The sequence below is a fragment of the Cyrtonyx montezumae genome, unplaced genomic scaffold, assembly GCF_038088225.1.
Source record: "Cyrtonyx montezumae isolate F1298 unplaced genomic scaffold, pur_monq_1.0 scaffold_31, whole genome shotgun sequence".
NCBI classification, from domain to species: Eukaryota; Metazoa; Chordata; class Aves; order Galliformes; family Odontophoridae; genus Cyrtonyx; species Cyrtonyx montezumae.
In genome coordinates this window covers 1024106-1046804 of record NW_027072036.1, presented here as the reverse complement: position 1 = coordinate 1046804, position 22699 = coordinate 1024106, and the positions used below count along the sequence as shown (strand labels likewise).

The 22699-nt window shown below is 55.4% G+C and overlaps 2 protein-coding genes across 3 annotated transcripts; one reads left to right on the top strand and one right to left on the bottom strand.

Annotated features, from left to right (window-relative positions):
* Nucleotides 1-3361: 3361 nt before the first annotated feature.
* On the bottom strand, nt 3362-9521 carry SERINC2 (serine incorporator 2). Its single transcript, XM_065744444.1, has 10 exons — nt 9467-9521; nt 6337-6498; nt 6006-6193; nt 5587-5666; nt 5316-5453; nt 5055-5224; nt 4883-4973; nt 4668-4803; nt 4279-4488; nt 3362-3857 (listed from the first exon to the last, which is right to left on the bottom strand). The coding sequence occupies exons 1-10, from the start codon at nt 9503-9505 to the stop codon at nt 3719-3721; spliced, it is 1353 nt and encodes a 450-aa protein (XP_065600516.1). The 5' UTR covers nt 9506-9521; the 3' UTR covers nt 3362-3718.
* Nucleotides 9522-14951: 5430 nt separating this feature from the next.
* Nucleotides 14952-22451, top strand: LOC136053633 (cAMP-dependent protein kinase inhibitor beta-like). 2 transcript variants are annotated; one of them, XM_065744461.1, is made up of 6 exons: nt 14952-15261; nt 19338-19437; nt 20105-20195; nt 21047-21137; nt 21355-21506; nt 21583-22451. In XM_065744461.1, exons 5-6 carry the CDS (start codon nt 21362-21364, stop codon nt 21663-21665), a joined length of 228 nt encoding a protein of 75 aa, XP_065600533.1. In that variant the 5' UTR covers nt 14952-15261; nt 19338-19437; nt 20105-20195; nt 21047-21137; nt 21355-21361; the 3' UTR covers nt 21666-22451. The 2 variants fall into 2 exon arrangements, with proteins under 2 accessions (XP_065600533.1, XP_065600534.1); XM_065744462.1 differs by lacking the exons at nt 19338-19437; nt 20105-20195.
* The last annotated feature ends 248 nt before the right edge of the window (nt 22452-22699 follow it).

Genomic DNA, 22699 nt, shown 5'->3' with positions numbered 1-22699 from the left:
GAGGTGCTAAAGGACTTAATTTAGTAGTTGGGTAGAGATAGTGATAGGAGGATGGTTGGACTAGATGATCTTATAGGTCCTTTCCAACCTTATGAACTTATGAACTTATGAACTTATGAACATGGTCTAGTATGAAACAGGGAGGTTGGCGGCCCTGCCTATGGCAGGGGGTTGGGGATTCATGATCCTTGAGGTCCCATCCAACCTGGGCTATTCTGTGATTGTGTGATTCTGTGACCCAAGCATGCTACCCCATATGTTCCCTTGCTCAAACAGTGCATGGGGAATGGGGGGATCCAGCAAGCTCATCACCCCCTCACGACCTCTATGTTGTCTGAGCAAGGATTTGGGTCATCCAAGGCTGGCTGCATGTATCCAGAACCTAAGTGTGGATTTGGGTATCCAGAAAGCCTCAGCTTGGCATCACCAGCATCAAATATCAGGAACAAACATCAGCAAAGGACGTGTATGGGACAGAGAAGCTCTGCCCATCCACCCAAAGGAGTGACCATGGGGTGTGGGACACTGCGCCCCAGGGAGGGGACATGGGAGCAGGAAGCAGTGAACTAAAGGTTGGTTTGGTTCTTTCTGTGGATTTCTGCAAAGCTGCAGCAGCGATTCGTGTACATTACAGGAGCATGTGCTGGAAGGAGGTTAGCTGGGGCGAGGCAGCTCTGCTGCCTTCGGGAGCTGCAGGAGATACAGCCTGTTCCTGCTCACATCGGTATTTATAGATACAGATGTTGCTCTAGCAGCAGGGTTTGAGCTCGATTTTTTTTTCTTCCTTCTCATCCTTTCTCTGCTTTTCAAAGCAGTGCTGGAGGTACAGAAGCAGCACGGGGATCAGCAGGGGGACGTGCAGCACGTGGGCTGCCATTGGCCCCCAAACTTCTGCCTTCTGCATGGAGAACACCCGATGCCATAGCAAAAAAAGGGGCTGATGTAAACCCCATCATCCTCACCACCACCCCTCATCCCTAGGCCAGTGAAAGAGCTGTGATTTAATGCACTGCTGGGTTCCTCCCCCTGCTGCTCTTACCCTGGTGCTCTCCTGGATGCTCCATTGGGCTTCTTGGGAGAGGGAGAAGGTGACCTGAAATGAATCCCTGCCCCAGGGACGTGGAGTACAGGAGCTGCTCAGAGCAGGACATGCTTGCTTTGGAGGGTGGGCCATGGCTTTGCTCTGCTATTAATTATAGATGCTCTGCAGTCCGTCTGGGAGGCATTAATGGCTCCGGCTGCAGATCACGGGGCTCTGCGTGGCACCGTGAACATGCTGCAAGTCCAATTTGGATTTCCCCAGGTGCCTCATTTAAATGAATTATGGAAACACTTTCCCCTCCCCTTCAGAGCAAAAGCCAGGCCGGCTGCTGCCCGATGTGTTAATCCCATGAATAAAATAAAACCAGGAAAGAGCACGCACTGCAGAGAATAAATTGCAGCTGTGGGGGCTCTGCTTGGGACTCCCTGGGCATGAGAGTCCCTCCCTCCTTCAGGTGATGTCACTGAGGTCCCCAACTCCTCTGTGACCCAAAGAGCTGCGGGATGGTGACACCCCTGTGGGATTTAGCCTCAGTCCCTCTCTGCTTTATTTCACCCTGTTGAATTTACCAAGGCAGCAATCACAGCCATTTGGTGAAGCAAGCTCTGGAGTTTTCCTCAGTTTCTCACATTGCCCTCACTGCCCCCCAGGCTGTAATTCTGAGGTGATCCACTAGGGAGGGTGAATTGGAGTGATTAGAGCAATTAGAGTTAGGTTTCATACTGGGGATCATTGGCAGAACTGTTCTGTGAAGAAAATACAGAGTGAAGGCTGTTTGATAAATAAGAGATAGGAGGCATGAAGTGAAATAAATCCATGGCAGTGCTTTGTGCCATTCAGATCTTCCCAAGAAAATTCATGGGAATGACCAATGCCAGTGGGTTATTCCTGCACCTCCACACTTGTGTGTGGTGCACATGGGGACACATCTAGGACATGTCACAGCCCCACTGGGAGCTGGAGGAGCACATCTGTCCCTGCTGATGTCCAAGGAGCAAAGCCCAGCTCTGCTCACACAGCCCAGCACAGGTTTCCTGGGGGATGCAGAAAGGTTGCAGAGTGCAAGTTGCAAGGTACAGGATGAGTGGTAAACGCTGAAGGATGAAGGGCATAGGGTGAAGGATGCATGACACGGTGCAGGACGCAAGGTGAAGGGTGCAGGGAGTACTGCGCATGGTGAGGGTGCAGGATGCAGGATGCACAATGCAGACTTAAGGGTGCAGGATGAAGGATGAAAGCTGCAGCACGATGCAGGGTACAGGGTGCAGGATGCAGAACACAACGTGCAAGCTGCAGGATGGATGATACAGGGTGCAGGATGCAGGGCGTATAGCGCAGGATGAAGGATGCAGAGTGCAGAATACATGGTGCAGGGATGAAGGGGGCAAGGTGCGGGGTGAAGAGAAGGATGCAGGAAGCATGGTGCAGGATGCATGATGAAAGGTGAAGGATGGAGGGTGCCGGATGCATGGTGAAAGGTGCAGGAAGCAAGGTGCAGGACGCAGCTCGCAGGACACCCCGCGGGGTCTGCACGCTGCAGGAGGACGCCGGGCGCGTACCACCAGCACCACCTCGTGGCTACCAACGGGACCCCGCACGGCCCCGCCTTGTCCCCGCCTTCGTCCCCGCCCCGCGCTCCCGCTGCGGTGCACGGCTCGTCCCGGGCGGCAGCCCAGCACGTCGCAGAGGCTGGAGGGTGAGGGATGCGGGGTGTGGGGTGTGGGAGCAATAATACAACGTGCGGATGCAAGGGAGAAAGAGGGAGGATGCAAGATGTAGGATGAGAGATGCAGGATGCGATATGTGGGATGCTAGGAGGCAGAATGAAGGATGAAAGGATGCAAGACGGAGGGTGAAGGATGCAGAACCAAGACTGCAGGGTGCAGGATGGAAGATGCAGGCTGCAAGGTGCACAGAGCAGACTGAAGGGTGTAGGATGCAGGATGAAGAACTATGCAGGATGAAGGATACGGGGTGTAGGGATGCAGGATGAAAGCTGCAGGGGTGAAGGATGGAAGACACAGGCTGCAGAGTGCACAATGCAGACTGAAGGCTGCTGGGATGCAGGAGGAAGGAGGCAAGATGCAGACCAAAGGGTGCAGGATGCAAGGTGAAGCATGCAGCACGCACAAGGCACTGTGCACCCACCATGCATACACATGACAAGAGACTCCAAGAGGACACAAGGGTGTCTGGGCTTTTTTCCAAACAAACCTTTATTCAAGAGGCAGGGCTAGCCCTGGAAGAGCCATCCAGCCACCAAAGCTTGTGGGGGGGGGACAGACAAGCAACATGCAGCCCCCAGTATGGCTGTCCTTGGGGATGTGTCTGGTGCCAGGTCCTGGCTCCTTGTCACCACCAAAAAGGCACCATGGTCCCAGGGCACCAAGGCAACAGCATCCTGAGCAACCCCAGCTCTCCAAACACTGAATGATGAAGGGCTGGAGGCACCACTGAAGGCACTAGACAAGCACGGAGGGTAGAAGAGCTTTTATGGAGGGTAGAAGAGCTTTACAGCTGCCCTCAAGTCATTCTCAGGCCTCTTGCTGATTGTCTCTGCTTGGCACTTTATCCCTTTTAAATTAAAATGGAAAACCTGCAAGAAGGCACAAACCCACGTGCAAAAATGAAGACTAAGGGTAAGGCACTGGGCAAGTGAGGACCCTACAGCAGCGCTCAGCTGAAGTCCCGCTCTGGCAGCACCAGGGGGGCCACCAGCGTCCACATGTAGAGCAGCAGTCCGGCCCAGCTGGAGCTGATCTTCACCCACACGGCTGTCCAGGGGCTGTGCAGCACCTGCAGGCTGTCATCGGGCCTGCAACAGCAAATGACAGTGGGGCACTCAGTCTGTGCTGTGTGCTGGGGGTTGCAACCCTGATGCAGCAGCTGTGAGCAAGGGAGGATGCTGCAAGAAGAAAGGGGATGATGCAAGCTGAGGGGGGATGTTGCAGTCTGGAGGGGATGCTAGAAGCTTAAAGGGAATACTGCAAGCTTAAGGGGAAAACTGTAGCAGGGGATGCTGCAGGCTTATGGGATGCTGTAAAAGATCGGGGCGATGCCCAGTGAACTCAGACCCAATCAGGAGTCCATTGGGTTCTTAGATCCCTCCCGGTAATGAATGCTGATGGGGTGCACATCCATCCCAGCACCTGTGCCCAGTCTGAGAGCAAAGATAACCCCAGAGAAGGGAGGAGCAGAGGACAGGGACATAACTGGTCCCCAAGAGTGCTGCCCACCTGTACCAGTTGGTGAGTGTCATCATGATGTAGAGGGCAGCGAGGAGGAGGCAGAGGTGGAAGAAGCTGTAGCTGTAGGTGACGCCCTCCTGCTCATTGTCATAGGCACGGTGCACCCCACTCTCTGCTGTTGCCTCAGCCCCGGCCCCAGCCCCGCTTTCCTCTGTCTGCATCATCTTATTGACCTGGGTGTGGTCCGAGGAGCGGATGCTGCGAGCAGCCAGACAAATGGGAAGATGGGTGAGGGATGGGGACACCCTGCAGGGGCACCCCGGAGGCAGCAGAGCACTTTGGGGACTCATGCAACTCCTCCTGGAACCCTAAAGGCTGTAAGCAGGACTCTCGGGGTCCCAGTGTTGGGGACCACAATGGCACTGTCACAGCCTCACCTGATGAAGAGTGTGCAGAGGATGAAGACCACCAGCCCCACGATGCTCGGCGCGTCCCACCACGTTGTCAGTGTCTGTGAGGCTGCAGCTGAGCTGGTACTGTTTCTCAGCAGCAGTGTGGGGTTACACTCCTGGGCTGGGGGGGACGGGGAGGTCACAGCTGTCAGTGCCCATCCCTGACCCCGTGCAACCCCCAGGGAAATGAGGGCACTTACTGGGGACATTGGCCAGGGCAGACCAAGTGATGAAGATGGTGTAAAGGGTGATGAGGGATGCCTGCAGCAGCCCCGAGTGTGGTTGAGCTTCCTGCAAACAGCACAGGGGGGCTCAGGGCTCAGCCCTGCACCAGGAGTGGGCAGAATGGCCAACCCACCCCCACCACCTCACCTGGATTTTGGGCAGGATGGATACAACCGAGATGACAAAGCAGAGGACAAGGTTGATGCTGATGAGGACTTTGCCCTCCGTGCAGCCCTGGGGTTTGGTGTAGTAGACATAGAGCAAAGCAATGGCCGTGATGGAGGCAGCATAGAAGATGAAGGTGACAGAACAAAGGGCTGAGGAGGAAGGGGAAAAGGGAAGGGGCTGGAGTAGGGCCATAGACATCACAGCTGGTCTTCTTGTGAGCTCCTGAGGCACAGCACCCACCTGCGTACCAGCCTTTGGCATTGCTCTCGCCCGCGTTGCGCAGCCACAGCTGGCTCCAGGAGTGGGCAAAGTCGATGAGGAGGATGAGCTGGATGAGGATGAAGAGGAAGGAGCCGACCACGCCGAAGTAGAACCAAACTTGGGTGGAGGGAGGGAAATCAGTCAGTGATGGGACTGTGACAGCATGGGGTGGATTGAGGCAGCACCGAGAGCAAGGACGTGGAGGGAACAAACCTCGAGGGCACTCTCCTGCCCACCCGCAGCCCCTCACCTGTTGTAAAGGAGCCATCAGGGATATAGAAGGCCCCCACTGTGAGCCCCACCAGCAGCAGGAACTTGAAGAACCAGAAGCTGTGAGAGAGGAGAGGAGTCAGGGTCTGAAAATGGGAACCCCAGCAGTTCCAACACCAGGCATACTCAGCTCCTTGGATAGGACCATGGGCAAGGTGCACCCCATTGGGAGCAGTGCAGAGAGGGATGTCCAGCAGACACCTCAAATTCCCCAGCACATGGCACACACTACAAATATTATGGAGTGTAACGAGTCAGAGAACCTCAAAACCCAAGAGTGAGTTCAAACTGCCCTTCTGCTTTACCCCATGCTTAAAATGGGGATAAAAAGGCCAAAAAAAAAAATGTCAATGGCCTCCATCTAAAAGTGCTTCCAGCCAAGCACAGGGATGAGCTCACCCGTTCTGCACAGCAGCTCGAGGGTCCTTGCTGCTCCGCACGCACACCATCAGCACAGCAAAGAGGAAGAAGAAGGCAGCTGTGGAGAAGCCCATGCGGTACACGGCCTTGTGGCCCAGGAAACCACTGCAGTCAACATCAGCTTGGACCCCCAGCACCGAGCTGCTGCCCTTGCAGAAACCTGGGAGCTGCAAGGATGAGGAGATGGGAAAAAAAGCATCAGAGGCAACAATACACCCCAAAACTTTCCCTCGTGATTCCCTTCATGTACCCATCCTGACTTAACTCTCTCGATCAAGTCCAGGCATCACACTGAAGCCATCAGCGTTACCTTGTGCAGCTCCTTCTCCACACCAGGGATGATCATGATGATGGAGACGAGTGTACCAAGGAAGAGGAAGAAGGTGAAGAGCAGACGGGAGATGGTAGAGTTCCTGACTGAGGGGCAGCAGCCACAGAGCAGGCATGGTGCTGAGCCACACAGGCAAGACACCTGCAATGAGAGCCCAGAGACAAGTGGGAAGGGGCTGCAGGATGCACTCAGCAGCTGGGCTCATTTTACAGATGGGACACAGTATCCCTACAAGTCCTGGCTGCCTAAATCCCGGGTACCACAAACCATGGTGGCAGGAGCACTGGGAAGATGCTGTTTGCATCCCCTAGTCCTAATTTGACTCCATTGCTCCTCTAAACGTTGCTCCCACCAAATTGTCCAATAGTTGGGATATTCACCCACCTATTTAATGCCTACAAAGTTTGGGAGAGCTCCATGCAGCTCCCAAACTGCAATTCTTCCTTGCCTTAGAGGAAGAATAGCCAAGGGGTTTTGCATTAAGACAGGCAATAATGCTGGTTATGGGGCAGGAGAGGGCCAGCAGCCAGCCCTGGACACCACATCCTGCTCTGAATGTGACTGCTCAGGATGGGGTCTGTTTTCAGCCTTCATCACCCCTACAGTGCTGTGAGGCCACATCCAAACCCCCTATTTCCTAAAAGAGTGTAAAGAATTGGAGAATAAATAACATTAGAAACATTTTAAGAAACATTTCTGGACCACTAACCCTCTCTTATGTCATACAAACAAAAGGTCCTGAATTAAATATCTGAGAAGAAAATGGGAATAATGTGCCCCCTGGGTTTCCCTTAAACTGCCAAGGTCAACTGTGGGAGCACCACTACCATCCCAGCACCATGGCAAGGTGACTCCAAGGACCCAAAACTACATTTCCCCATTTGTCCCCCTCTCTGGTCCTCCCCAAGCTGCTTTCCCTCTGTCTGTAAGTTCACAGCATTGATTTATTTCGCATTCAAAGCTCCTTTTCTTCCCTTTGAATGGCTCTTTCTGTCTTTCAGACTTGAATTGTGTTGTGCTGAATGTGGGGGGATGCTGCCATCGCTTCCTAATGCTCTTCAGGCGTTGTGGTTGCAAGGCAATCACAGCGAGCTCTACACGTTCTATGAAGGCGCCTTTAACACGAAAACCACAGCTTGTGCACCTCCCCAGCACCCACAGCTGCTTTAAAAAGAAATCAGGCAGCAAGAGCAAGGTTAGAGAAGGAAAAAAGGGAGAAAGCCCCTAGGATGGGCATGGCCAGGAGACGCACTTATGGGAACACAGCAGGGCATGCCATGTGAGAGCACCTCTGGAGATGTACAGGAGGCACCACCTCGTGCACCCCATTTTCACAGAATCATTACAGTGGGAAAAGACCCCTAAGATCATCAAGTCCAACTGTCAACTCACCACCCCCATGCCCACTAAGACATGTCCCTAAGATGGCTTTCCCTGGGATGGGTACATCAGTGTGCTGCACATACAAGGTTTTGGGGAGCCCACATCCAAGGGAGCAGGCAGCATCCTCAGGATGGAAAAAGCACGCAAAGGGAAGCAGTCACAGCAACAACGTGGCATGCTGATGTGGAAGTGTCAGGTTTCGGCTGCCATAGATTAAAGATTAATCCCTCTGGTTTCACTGTCAACTTCCTCATTGAATACAGCTCAGCGTCAGCGAGGCTCACACAGAACGGCAGCTCAGGGAACACGAACAGTGCAAAATGGGCACTGCCTGCAAGGTTCTAACCCAAAAGCAAGCAAACAACCCAGCAACAACCCAACAAACAGCAGCAATGACCCAGCAACAACCCAACAAACAGCAGCAATGACCCAGCAACAACCCAACAAACAGCAGCAATGACCCAGCAACAACCCAACAAACAGCAGCAACCACTAACAACCCAACTAATGGCAACAACCATTCAGTAACAACCCAACAGCAACACAACTAACAGCAACAACAACCCAACAGCAACACAACTAACAGCAACAACAACCCAACACCTCTTCTTGCAGGCTGCCCTTGCCCCAGTATCCCCGAGGCTGCACAGACTGAGTCAACCCAAAGCAATGCCAGGCAACCTGTTGTTATCTTCCATTAAATTAATGGCCCACGGGTTAATCGGTATCAAACCACGGGGTCAGCATGGGCTCAGGAGGTGGGCAACTTGAGGTGCTAGCATTGCCCCATGGCTACACTGACAGCGATGTGAAATGTATTGTCCTAAACCTATACAGATCCTATAAGCATGTGACTGTACCTTGTTCCCAAAGTCTGGGCCAAAATGCTTTTTTTTGCGGGGGAAAAAAAGCCATAATTAGGTCAGCACTGTACACTGCCCATGGAAATCCCACTCCTGGCTTTTCCATAAGTATCAGGCACACCCGTGACACACAGAACATCCTGCACTTGGGCCATACGTTATGACAGCTCAACGTCTGAAACCATGAAGCTGAATTGCGAAAGCAGCTCCCAGCCACGCGGGGAGGTTTCACAGCCCTGCCCTGCCTGTGCGTCATGGGGACGGCACCGGGAGCACCCACCCGTGTCACCAGCACAGCACCCACGCAGCAGACCGGACAGACCCCTCCCCCCGAGCACTGGGGCTTCAACTCCTCCTGGGATGCTATGAACCCACTGACCACTTGGGACACCCCCAATCCTCCCTGGAGGCGGGGGGCAGCTTTTCCCCAATGCGTCCTATGGGGGCACCCCAATATTATGGGTTCCTCCCGATACTCTGCGCTTCCCCCCATCAATGAGCCCCCTGCTCCAAGGAACAAACTCCATGGGGTTCCCCGACTGCTGCGCAGTGGGCTGCCCCGCAATGGTTGTTCCCTGCATCCCCCGGGGACAGAGGAGCATCCCCACGGGGGTCCATCGTCGTGGGTACAGAGGGGGGCACCCCCCAGCGGTGTTCTTCACCCCCTCAGGGGTTCCCTCGTGCCTCCGGGTATAAAGGGCACATCCCTCTCGGGTTCCCCCGCCTCTCCCCGGCTGCAGTGGATCGCATCTCCCGGTTGCCCCCACCTCTTCCAGTTGCCCTCCCCCAGTCCCAGCTTCAGCTCCGGGATGCAGCCCAACCGCGACCCCCTCCCGCTGTCCCCATCCCCCAGGGACACTCACGCAGCTTAGCAGCGAGCAGACCCCCAGGCAGGCCCCCATGGTGCGGCTGCGGCTCTCCCGGACCGCCCCCCCGGCCCCTACACCTCCACGGGGCGGGTCCTGAGGCTGGGGGAGGGGAGGCGGCTCCGGGAGGGGCGGGGGCAGAGAGGGGCGGGGCCGGGAGGAATGGGCTCAGCCGGGGTGTGGGGATCAGCGGTGCGGGAGGAGCGGAGGCAGTGGCACTGCTGGGCATGAGAATGGGAGAGAAAAATCGAGATAGAAAAAAGGAAAAGGAAGAAGGAGGAAAAGAGAAAGGAAGAGGAAAGAAAAGAAGGGAGGGAGGGAGGGAGGGAGGGAGGGAGGGAGGGAGGGAGGGAGGGAGGGAGGGAGGGAGGGAGGGAGGGAGGGAGGGAGGGAGGGAGGGAGGGAGGGAGGGAAAGAGAAAAAAATAAGAGAAAGAAAGAACAAGAGAAAAGGAAAGGGAAAGGGAAAGAGGAAGGGAAAGAGAAAGGGAAAGAAGAAAAATATAAATGAAAAAAAAAGAAATGGGAGAGAAAGAGGAAAAGAGAAAGAAAAAAGAAAGAAGAAAAAGGAAAAAAGAAAGATGTGGAGATGTGGAGTGGAGTGGAATAGGATAGGATAGGATAGGATAGGATAGGATAGGATAGGATAGGATAGGATAGGATAGGATAGGATAGGATAGGATAGGATAGGATAGGATAGGATAGGATAGGATAGGATAGGATAGGATAGGATAGGGTATGAGTGGAGTGGAGTGGAGTGGAGTGGAGTGGAGTGGAGTGGAGTAGAGTAGAGTAGAGTAGAGTAGAGTAGAGTAGAGTAGAGTAGAGTAGAGTAGAGTAGAGTAGAGTAGAGTAGAGTAGAGTAGAGTAGCTCTGGTGTGAAGGTACCTTCTGTCTGCCAGTGGTCCTACAATGCAATATTAAAGCATGTTGTTAGGACTGTTACCCTCAAACACAGGCACAGTACATGAACAGCCTCTCTAGGAGCACTGTGATAGGGTCGAACAACTTGTGAAGTTTTGGAAACCCTGGGTTGGGTCCCACCGATGTCCCTGGGGCTGCAGCTGTGGAGAGCAGGGGGTTCAGGGTGTGTGGCTTCAGAAGAAGGAAGCACTGTGAATTTTAACGGTGGGTTGAGATGTGTCCTTGCAGAGAGCTGCCAATGGGAGGCGTGGGGTTGGCCCCACGTCCTAGCCCCAGGGAGGCATCCTGCTCCGTGTCCCTGGCTGACCCTGACATCCCATCCCTGATCACACGGTGCAGAAGGTGTTCCCTTTGAAATCACTGCAGGATGCAATTTAATTTTCGAGATAACATTCGTTGCAAAAGGGGCCGTGATCTGAGAGGACGCCAGGGGAGGGGTGAGAGGGCTGAGCAGAGCTGGGGCGCCAGAAGTAGTGGGAGAAATCTGAGGGACACCCCAAGGACATCTCAGGGACATCCAAGCGACATCCAGAGGACACTTCAGAGACATCACAGGGACATCACAGGGACACCTCATGCACCTCTGCCCACAAACGAAGCTCCCCTGAGTCCCAGCTGCTGTCGGGCTCGTGTCCCCGACGCTGTCCCCTCTGTCCCTCGCGCGGTGCCACCAGATGGCAGTGCCGCGGTGAGGCCGGCTCCTCGGCTCTGACGTTACCCAGGTGATGTCCCCATGTCGCTGCCATCCCTCACACCCCCCGGACCAGGGGGATGTGTCACAGCACCGCCACACCCCCTGCTGTCCCCATCCTGGGACACTCTCACCAGCAGGACCAGGACCTGGCAGGGCAGGTGGCAGTCCCCTGGACACCAAGGGTCAAGCTGGCATTACATCCCACCAAACAACGAGTGCTGCTGGGAGTACATGGGATACATGCCACCATCCCTTCCCATCCCAGGAGCCCTGGGAATAGCCCGGTCCCTAATCAAATGACATCTGTCCTGCCCCACTGGGGGGATTTCCCACCTCTATGGGGGGATTTTAGGGCTGGAGGTGGCACCAGAGTGGCAGTGGATGCACCAGGCTCTGTTCCAGGGATGTCACCCCGCTGGGGAGCAGGTGGAAAACAAACGATCTCGTGCTGGTATCTGGGACAATACCAGCTTAGCCGTGGGCGCATCCAGAAGGGTTCCTGCAGAGCCTGAGCAGTGCTATTCACGGATAAATCTACATTACAGTAATTAATAATAATTTATAATTGAGTCTGTATTTGGAAAATCAGCAAAATCAGAGCATCAGCTAGCACAGGCATGAGGCAAGCAGGAACATTTGGGAGGAGGTGGCTGTGTGACACTCCTGGTCCCATTCCTGGGTGAGGTTTTGGGGTCAGCCAGGACCCTCACAGCCTCGTGCTCCATTTGCTTCCAATGGGAGACGGATGGGAAGGACAAATGCAAAAGTCTTGAGATTAAAGCGTCTCCCTTCCCCCTTGCTTTCAAGTCAGGGAATTAGTTTTAAGCTAAGCTCTTCTGTAATGAGCAGACACAGGGGGACCAGTGACAGGCGATTGCACAGCTTTTAATTATGGACAGCAGCATCACAGGAGCTGGTGTTCCAACCCAGTGGAAAAAAATAAGGCAGGGGTTGGGCAGCCAGGCTGTTAGCTAGGAGACAGTGCTCATCAGGGGTGACTTTCAGGAAGGCCAATGCCACCTTGAAGGCAAAACCTTCTGCACTTGAGCTCCACCTGTGTCACTTTTTTTGGCTATGGCCATGGCAGCACAGTTCAGATGGAGCTGTCCATAAGAAATGCCATTGGCCGCCACCAACATCCACCAGGCTGGGATCTTCCACCCACATCCAGAAAAGCAAAGGACTGAGGATTTCTGGTCTCCCTCTGCCCTTGAGGCTTGGTGTAGCTGTGCTTGCAGGCAGGGCTCCCAGCTGCCTTCCCATTTCCCTGCCAAGTCAGGATGGATGCTGTTTGTCTTTCTCATTATAGTGGCCAGGTGCAGGGCCAGTGATGGATTGGAGCATCACACAGGAGCTTCTGCACTGTCACAGTTAACTGCTGCACCTCTCACAAGGTGGAAAATCTTGGAGGATTAAGTTAAACTTCATCCCTAAGCCACCAGGATCCAAATCCATAGGGGTAGAGGGGCAGGGAGTTGAGAAAGCAAGAAGAGGGGTGATGGCATGACCTGAAGTTGTCCATGGTCAACACAGAAGGAGAACATGGCTCTTTTCTTGGAGCCATAAATCCACCTCGGAAGCATTTTGGATTGATCAGATTGGATATTAGGAATAAAATCATTCTCAGTAGGAACGGTTGGGCATCAGCCCAGGCTGCCTAGGGAGGTGGTGGGGCCACTGTCCCTGGTGCTGTCCAAGATCCATGGAGGTGTGGCACTGAGAGATGTGGTCAGCTAGCACTGTGGGTTTGGGGTTGGATGACATGATCTTTTCCAACCTCTATGATTCTAAGATTCTGTGATTTTCAACACCTACCACCCCCAGTTTATCCCAGCTTCAGATCTGAGCCCTCTGCATTGCTTCACAGGGATGCAGCAGCTCCCAAATCTGGATCAAATCTCCCCAGCTCTTCATGTGCATCTGGAGACTCCATGCATCATGATATAGCTCAGGCTCAGGCATGATGAGTTGTCCCCAGTGCCATCAAGGTGTCCCAGCAAATGTGACCCCTCCAAGGCAATGCAGGTGTGCAGAAGCCCATGAAAAGATATGCACAAAGTGAGCACAAAGTGAGCTACACGGAGTGCATCCAAACAAGCAGTGCCATGATGCTCAGTGTGGATGGGGGACAAGGTGCCACCACCCCATGCCCTCCCAGCAGCGTGTGAGGCTGCAGCACTGCTGTTCAGCCCCACGTGCCCAGCCGAGCAGATTTTCCTTGGCTGCCTGGGCTATATTTAGCTGCCTGTAAAAGGGGTTAGCGAGCAGCGCTGAAGCCGGTGGCACAGCTAGGAATGTCAATGGAAGAGCAGCCAGGGATAAAAAAAGCCCAAGCCGGGTGCTGGGAGCCTTGCACAAATCCCTGCCACTGCAGGAGAAGGAGGGGGGGACAAAGGAGGAGGCAGCACTCGTGGCACCAGGTGATGGCCACTCGCTATCCCCACACTCAGCAATTTTATTCTTTTTGTCTGCTTTATAACACAGCAGCTTCCAGTTACTGGAAGTTACTGGAGCACAAACAACAGACTTTGCCTATCTGGACTCTTTCAGACATAATTAGAGCCAAACTGGGTGAATCCCATCACGTCCTAGCATCTCTCAGTACATCCAATCATCTCTCCAGCACAACACAGCATCTCCCCAGCCTCACCCCGTATCTCCTTAGTCCACTTTTGCTGCCCTGAGCCCTTTCCTCGTGCCTAAAGAGATGCATCAGTCCGGTTTCAGGACCATGGAAAGTCTTTGACCGCGACCACGGACCAAGAAACAAGAAACCTGCAGGTCCCCAAACTTAGTAACCTGTGTCCCAAAATACCACCTAACAGAGGGACTGACAGCCCAGACACTCAGCTCAGGAATAACCTTTCCTCCATCCCCAGCAAGAAATCAGGGCCTGAACCAGGCTGAGAATTAGATAGTTGTATCAAAGAGGAATGGCAAAGTGCTGCTCTTCGTTGGCTGTAGCTTTTAGCCCAAGTCAGTGCTGCAGGAAAACCAACCCATGCCTTGCTCGACCACACCCTGCTCCATCCCTCCATGCTGGAGACAGGAGTCCATTTCCTCCTTCCTATCCCCCTCCATCCCAGCACCATCTCCATTCCTCCAAACGTTTCCCAGGGCAGGGGGTTGGCAGTTGTCCCCCCTCTCCGAGTGCCACATCCCAGCAGGTGCCAGGGTGACATCGCCCCTCACTGATACCCAGCGTGAGACTGCTGAAAGGGAAGACAGTCAAGGAGAAAGCGGAGCGTGAGCAGCTATAAATAGTGCTGGCCAAGGCTCCCTCCTCGCCTGGGTTGCAGGGTTGGGTGTCCCTGCTCAACCCCAGCACTGTCAGACACCTAAAAACGTGCCTTGGTGGTTGTGGGGAAGCATCCCCAGTTTGCACCCGCTGTGCCCCACTGCTTGCAGATCCCATTTCTTTCAATGCACGCTCTCTCTGCCTCTCTGCTCCACCATCACGCGTGATGCCCGCGGCCAGGCAGGGACCAGACCCCTCCTGGGGCGGGGGGGCACAGGAGGATGCTCTGATCCTCGGCGGGCAGCAACCAAGTGCGGGGCCAACCCGGGGGGGAGGTGGGGGGAGGCGGCTGTGGGGAGGCATCGCATCGAGGGTCCTCTTCCCACCGCTGAGGCCGCGCGGGGGCTGTGGGGGTGCCGCTGGGATCCCGTTAACGTGGGGGAGAGCGGAGGGAGGGGGGACGGGAGGGCGGGGCGGGGAGGGAGGGGGCCGGCTGCGGGCGCTTCCCCCGCGCCGCGCGTGGGCCGTGCGGGAGGAGGCGGCGGGAGCGGGCATTGTGCGGGCGGCTCCGGGCTGCCCCGGGGGCTGCTCGCAGCCTGGGAGCCCGGTCCGGCCCGTCCTGAGCAGCCGGCACCGGTACCCATAACGGTCCTGACACCAGCACCGGCACCGCGATCCACGCTGCTGTCGGCAGCAGCATCAGCATCACTCTTGACATCAGCACAGACACCGGCACCGGGTTGGGCACCGACACCGGCACCTGGATCAGTAGGGGCATCGCCCGTCGGTACTGGGATCCACGGCGGCATCGCGTATTGGGATCAACGGCGGCATCAGCACCTGGGTCAGCACCGGCATCGCCGTCGCCATCGGTACCACCATCCCCATTCATATCCACACCGACATCGACACCGCCGCCGGACCCCACGCAGCCCAGGTGAGCAGCTGATGGCCGGTGGTGGCAGGAGGCCCTGAGCCCCCCCGGGAGCTTGTCCATGGCAGCACAAGGAAGGATAGAGGAGGGATGCCGAGGGCACGGCGGTGCTCTGGGGATCAAAGTTTACAGCGGGCGGTGGTGCTGAGTAGGGCTCCGGGGTGCAACCCAATGGTTTGGAAGTGTCTCCCAGGGGTCTGGTGCCGTCTGTCAACCTGTCTGGAGGCTGCTGGCTCCGGGGTACCTTAGGGTGAGCAGTGATCACATGCCCAGCAATGTTCAGGGCAGCACCTCTGTCCCATCCCAGCCCTGACCCTCCTCCTGCTCCTTGGTAGATCCTGGGGTAACCACCAACCCCATTATCCTGCCCCATCCTCACGTCCTCTTCCTTTAGTCCCATGGGACCCCACAGACCCAAACTCAGGCTGAGAGCAGGTCCCCCCATCGGGAATTGGCTATTGTGGGACTAGGTTTTGGGGAGTGGGGAGCTGGAGGGGCTACAGGCAGCAGGAACCCAGGGAGAGTGGGCACGGGTCTGAGCACGGCTCTGTATAGGGCACATGCTCATCTCCCAGCCATCAAGGGAACCTCTTGAGGCAGAGGAGTTTCCCCAGGGACAACACCTCCTCACTGCCTTCAGGGCAGCACTTTGGCAGGTTGCCCCCGCCGATGCTTGGATTGGGTCCCTTTGGCCCCCAGAGCTGGCTGCTGTCCCTTGGCTGGGTGGTTGTGCCTCTGAGGGTGTGTCAGGGGCAGAGTGGATGCTTCAGCTGTCCCATACTCTCCCCAGTACCGACAGTCTGTGACCTTCGGGCTGCCCACCAAGTGACATCACAGCCCTTAATGTCATGCAGGGAAAGGAGGAGGTGACCGGGATGAGATGCTCAGGGGCCCAGAGACAGCACGTCTCCTGCTCCAGGAGTCCGATGTCCTGCTGTCTGTGGCTGCAGGATGGGGTGCTTAGGGCTGTGGGGTGCCTGACCTTGGTGATGCCCCACACCTGTGGACATCCCAGGGTGCCACCAGGACAAGGATAGGTCCAAGACCTGCTCTGATCTTGGCTCCAGGCAGGAGGCTTGCACTCAGCCGAGGCACGGCTGCTCCATCCCCATGGACTGCACAGGGCTGGGGATTCCAAACCATGCTTTGATCCCAGATCTCCTCCCTCCTCAGCTTTCAATCTCCTCCCTGCCAGCTGCAGAGGGGAATCCTGGAGATGCTCCCAGCTCCACACAACAGCTCATTCCCAGTTCCCACCCTTGGGAAGCCACTTCAGCCCCTTGCCCTGGGAGCGGGATGTGTGAGACATAGGGGTAGTTTCCATCTAACTTAATGGGGCAGTGGCATGGGGAAGGAGAATCCCTGCTAGCTGCCAGCCTGAGAGGACATGGCTGTGGGGTCAGGGTTAAGGTTAAGGTTGGGGTTGGGGTTGGGGTTAGCATTAGGTTTGGGGTTAAGGTTAGCATTAGAGTTGGGGCTAGGGTTAGCATTAGGATTAAAGGTGGGTTTAGAGTTAGGGTTAGGGTTAGGGTTAGGGTTAGGGTTAGGGTTAGGGTTAGGGTTAGGGCTAGGGTTAGGGTTAGGGTTAGGGTGGGGGTTAGGGTTGGAGTTTGGGTTTGTGTTGGGGTTAGGGTTGAAGCTGGGTTTAGAGTTAGAATTAGGGTTAGGGTCTCTCTGAGAAGCTGCTGTCCCCAGCAACTGCCTTTGTATCCACCACATCTTGGGGTAGAAGGAAGGAGTCCCTGTGAGGCCAGGAACCCTTTGTATGGTTGTGGGATGGAGGTAGGGGGTTCCTTCATAGATGTATTACAACAACCATGTAGGAACCCATAACCACTTCCTCAGATCAGGACCATCGACTTCAGCAGAAGTGGATGCTGGAAGGCCGTGTGTAGAGGGAGTCTGAAACTGCTACAGAATGAAACTGATTTAGGTGTGGGTGACACGATTATTATGTAAAATTATAGTTTGTGCTGTCGTCAGAGCAGCTAACTGAAGGTTGCAGTGGGAGCTGTATTACCGAGGGTTCAATCACTGTAATTACCTCACATTAGATCACCTTATTTGCATTTGAGACGTGGCAAAAGGGGGAAGCTACAGGAAGAAATTCCTGACCTCACGCTCCATCCTTCTCTGGACACATCGTGCTGACTGCAATTAGAGGTCATTAGATGGTGAGGTGTATGCAGGGCCAATCTTTCCCACCTCAGCGTGGTCCAGCCCAGCTCTGCAGGGATGTTCTGCCATCAGTGCCTTTGGGGATGCTATGCTGCCCCGTTACACAAAGCACAGGCATGGGCACATCAGGGTCTGCAGGTTGGGGGACAGCTCTGTCTCATGCATGCACCAGATTCATGTTGGGAGCAGTTGGATTTGCCCTTCAGATGCTCAGAGAAGCTCTGAGTTTGGATGTCAGCGAGTGCATGAGCCAGTCGTGCTGTTACCCTCGAGCAGGACTTGCTCTGATTTGTGTTTTCAGCATTATAAGCAAAAGTGACAGTTTATGCAAACTGCCGGGAATCCTGTCTGGAGAGACTCAGGTTGGATTTTTCCTGGTTTAATGAGGGCATTAAGCAGAGCCAAGCTTTGCTGTCAGCCCTGAGCAGCAGTCCTAGCATGGAGCAGCAACACTGCTTGCTCCTCCGCAAGGCCACATCCCATGGTTTCATTAGAGATCGCCTGTGCCCACCTCTGGATGTGATGATAAGGGTTTAGAAGGTGGCAAGAATTACTGGTGTAAGGCTATTAGGCTAACAAGCAAATCCACTGCTTGGTGACAAGGAGACACAATGGGAACATATGTTTGCAATGAGGTGACAGAGCCATGGGCTTGGAGTCTGGGGGCACTGGGATGTGCCTGACCTTTTGGGGCTGGGCAGCAATTTGGGGGGATCCCACAAAAAATCCCATGGTCATGACTCCATGCTTTGGAGCAGCACGAGATCCTCACCCAAAAACATTGGGGCCAACCTGCTGTCTGTGTGGGAGATCTCCAGATCGGTGTTTAATTATGGCCATCTGCTGCTTCAGGCTTCAAATGCATCTCAGTGGGTTTGGTCTCTGCTCAAATCAGCCCTGCTGGGTTTTCCTCAATGCTGGTTCTCTTGCCTGAGGCTCCCATTCTCATCTGATATGGGGCAGCTCTTTGTTCCCCAGCTCACAGCACTCATTTGTATTCAGCATTATGCTTTACGAGCACTTCCCCTTTTTAATTGTGCTCATCGTCTCCTAATAGCCTCAGTGCTGTGGGGTTGTGGGTGGGTTTTTGGAGACTGCAGCATTTCCAGACCTTATTGGAGGACACAGCACTGATCCTTTTCTATTAGAGCATGGAAAAACATCCGCAGAAGGGTGAAGCCTAATCAACCCAACACAAGACAATGCAATACAACCCAACCCAACACAACCCAACACAACACAACACAACACAACCCATAGCCCTCACTGGCCCAAACCCACCTTCCATTCACCACTTGAATGTTAAAAAGGGAAACTTTTACACCTGTGATGGAACAAATCCCTCTTAAGGGCCAAGGCTGGGGTATGCCCTCCAGCTCAACCCCAAAATGGCTTTCAGGAGATATTACAGTGTTGGGAACTTAAGTAGCATGAATGGAAACTGGTGCCTTCATTATCCTCTTCTCTTGCAAATTCCAGGCCAGGGAAAACCTGGCTGAGAGCCATGTCCCCACTCTGTTTTCCCTCCACCCCATCCCAGCATCTCCAATTGCAGCTGATCTCTTACAAGGATTAAGACCTATTTCTGCACCATTCTTCTCTATCCCATTAGGGGCATTACAGCAGTCCCAGGACCTTCCATGTGACTTCTTCTGACAGAGAAGCCATGCTAAGCCTCACGGAAATGGCCCTGCTTGAAGGGGAAATCCCCACCGCAGGGTGGAGATGGGGTTTATGTAATGTTATTTGCCCAACGCCGCAGTTAATTCGCTGCCTGCAGGGCAGTAAGCTGTGCATGGGGCAGGAAACTGCAGCCTGGACCTTGTTCTTACAGCAGACACAGCCCAGGGATGGGAAGGACCCAGCCTGGTCCTAGGGGACGTTGCTGCACATTTCTGCAGTGCTGGAGCTGCTGGGGCTGCCGGGAAGGCAGCTTTGATCCAGCCCTGCAGGCTGCTGTCTGACTGGGTTGTGCCCAGCTGTGCAGACAGAGGGGAAGATGTGTGTGTGTGTGTGTTAATTAGGATGTGTGCGCGTGTGCACTCATCTGTGCATGCGTGCCTGCATGTCTGCACACATATGCGCGCATCTCTGCGTGCGTGCGATCACACGAGCGCGCATTTTTGTTGATGCTCTCTTGTGCACGCAACCGTGCTCACACATCACGCTGGCCGAGGCACGAGCAGCCAGGCCTTGCTCCCTAGTGGTTGCCAGGGTGACAGAGTGGTGCTCCTGCACTGATGGGATGCTCCAGCATCAGGGACGCTGCAGCCGTGTGCCGGGGCCGGAGCAGGGCGCTGCTGGGCTGACTGCTCCCTCCAGGCAGGCAGAGAGCTGTGGTGCAAGATGAGAGAGGTGCACTCGGATGTCTGCTGAGCGATGCGAGATGCAGCAGGCTGGAGGTAACACGTGCACATGAGTGCATGAGCGCACCATGAACGCATGTGCATGTTCCGTGAGGCACCGTGCGTGCACACACGTGTGCCACCGTGCACCGTTTCTGCACGTGTGTGTGCCAGAGTGCACCACCGTGCACACTGTGGGACTCAGAGCCAGCTCGGGGGGGGGGGGGGGGGGGGGGAGTTCTCATCCAGCCCCAAGGCAGCACAGGGCCGGATCCTGCCCCGTGACTCACAGCCAGGTTAATCATTCACCTCCTCATCCGCAGCCTCAGCCCGTGTCACTCACTCCTCCTGCTCCTGCGTCCCAGGGGACTGTGGCTCACTATCTGTGCACAAGTGGCTTTGAAGGGGACTCCGGTGAGTTTTGCTGTGGCAGAAGGGCTGGGGACATGGGCAGGGCTCCTGGGTACCGCTCAGCACCACACCAACCCTGGAGGTAGGGAGGGAAGTCCCAAATACAACCCTCAGAGCAACACCAAAGGGGAATGCAGGCCAGTGTAGGGGCTGGGGGAAGGGGAACCTTGCCTTGTGAGATCACCAACTGTGCCAACCCTGTAACGACCATAAAGCTTCCAGCTTGCAGGAATCCTAGTGCAAAAGTCCAGGGTCTTCCAACAGTGCTGAGAAGGGCCTGGCAGCGATGTGCCCAGGGCTGGCTGAGATGACATGCCTCTGCCTGCCACCTCCATGGAATCCAGAGGGCTGCCTGCTGCAAGAATCCCTCTCCAAGGACATTCTGGAGTTCTTTTTATGCATGGCAAGGCTGAGAACACCACGTCCTTGTCTCCTGGCAAAGCAGCCAACCCCGCTCCTTCCCCTTGGCCTCCCTTACTGTCCTACCTCCATGTTCCCATCTTTGGTTCTCCATTCTTCTCTCCATCCCCTTCCTGGTTCTTCATCCCTCCCTTTCTCCTTCTATCCCTCCCTCCATCCATCCCTGTGTCCATCCCTATGTCCATGCCTCCATCCTTCCATTCATTCCTCCATCCATCCTTCCCTCACTCCCATCCCATCTCTTGCCTGCACCACATACAAGACACTCCCTGCCCTTCACAACTTTGCTTTTGTCACTCATTGACACTGCAGGAGGGTGCTGGGTGCTGCGCCCCACACCTCTCCCACCCCATTGAAGACCTCTCCACCCCTCTTTGCACCCCAGTGGCACTGCAGCCATGGGCTCAGCTCACCCTCTGCTCTGCCTCCCCCAGGCAGGAGTCAGGGGGCTCCCAGCCCACAGACCCCGTGAGCAGCACCCAGGGCAGTGGGGATTCACAGCCGGGCCAGGCTGGAGGGAGCCCGGTAAGGATGCTGGAGGGCTTGGTGGTGGGCAGAGGGTCCCAGAGCATCCCTTTTCCCCTTGATACTGCAAACGAGGGGAGGAGTTCCTATGCTGAACTTCGTGCTTGGGATGGGGGAGCCCCATGGGGATAGTAGAACCCCCGAGCAAGATTGCACTGTGGTTGGGTCTCCGTCACTCCACGGGGACGCTGATGGGGTCGGGACCATATCTCATCAGGGTTAGCATGACCGAGGTGGAGCCGGTGCTGGACTTCGCATCCTCAGGGAGGACCGGACGCCGCAATGCCCTACCTGACATCCTGGGCTCACCGGCGGGTGTCAGCCCCTCCGACCTGCCCCTCAAACTGGCTGAGATGTCCCTGAGTGCAGGTGAGTGCTGAGTGACACACGGGGGTGGCACGTGGGGGTGGCAGTGTGGCCGCTCACCACCCTCCTCACACCACAGGCAGCTCCCAGGAGATGCAGTCACCTTCTGCAGAGGTGCCCCCACCGCAGCCCCAAAGCCCAGAGCTGAAGGACACATCCTAACCCTGCTGGAGGACTGAAGCAGCGGGGTGAGGACGCTGCGGAGCATCCACATCGCTGCCCTTGTGCCATGCAGCAAGAGCATTGCCCACGGGAGAGGAGCCACGTGGAGACCCATGGGGAAGAAGGGACGCTTCATTCCCACGCGGTGCAAGGACGGGGATGTTTGCCCCATGGGAGGACACTTCTTCCACGACATCTGCAGAAGCAAGCAACCACGGGGAGCTATGCCATGAGCAGCCCAGGGGGTCTAAGTGTTGTTCACTGTGATGTTTTGGGTACCACGTTCGTGTCCTGTCCTTTTTCCAGTGGGTGATCCAGGATCCTTTTTTGTTTGATTGTTTGTTTGTTTGTTTTGGATGAAGCATCATCGATGGGTGGGGGAGGAGAGCCTCCCCACAGCCAGCACCTCACCACAGGGCGAGCACCCCAGGGTGCTCCTTACATCAGCAGGGATTGCGTTGCAAAACGATCACCCTTGGGAATGGTGACATCTCTGCCACTCACAGCTCTGCTGCCCGCTGGGATGGGACTTGCTGCTGGGGGCAAAACATGTGGCCCAGCTCCAGAGCACGGCTGGGGTGAGCTGGTGGGGGGCTGGTGTGGGGCACAGTGCTCACATCTGTCCCTGTCCCCAGGCAGAAATGGAGTGGTCACCCATAGCTGTCACTGTGAGACTGGTTCCTAAGGACCACTCTGCTCTGAGCAGTGCTGGGGGGAGGGGAGAGCTGTGCAGGGTGGGTGGTCCTGAGAGCCACGGCGTGTACCCGTGGGCATGGGCACACGTGGGAGTGGGTACTGCTGGGTGCTGGGTGTCTGTGTGCGTGAGTGGCAGTGTGAAATAATGCCCATGTATATCGGTGTCCTCGTGCATGTGTGCCTCTGCGTGTCGGTGTCTGTGTCTGTGGGGGTTTGTATGGGTGTCTGTGTGTGTGTGCAACTTTCTGCATCGTCACGCGTGGGTGCCCACGCACAGGGGTGTCTGTTTGCGTGGGTATCCATGTGCAATAATGACTGTGTGTGTGGGTGTCTGTGGG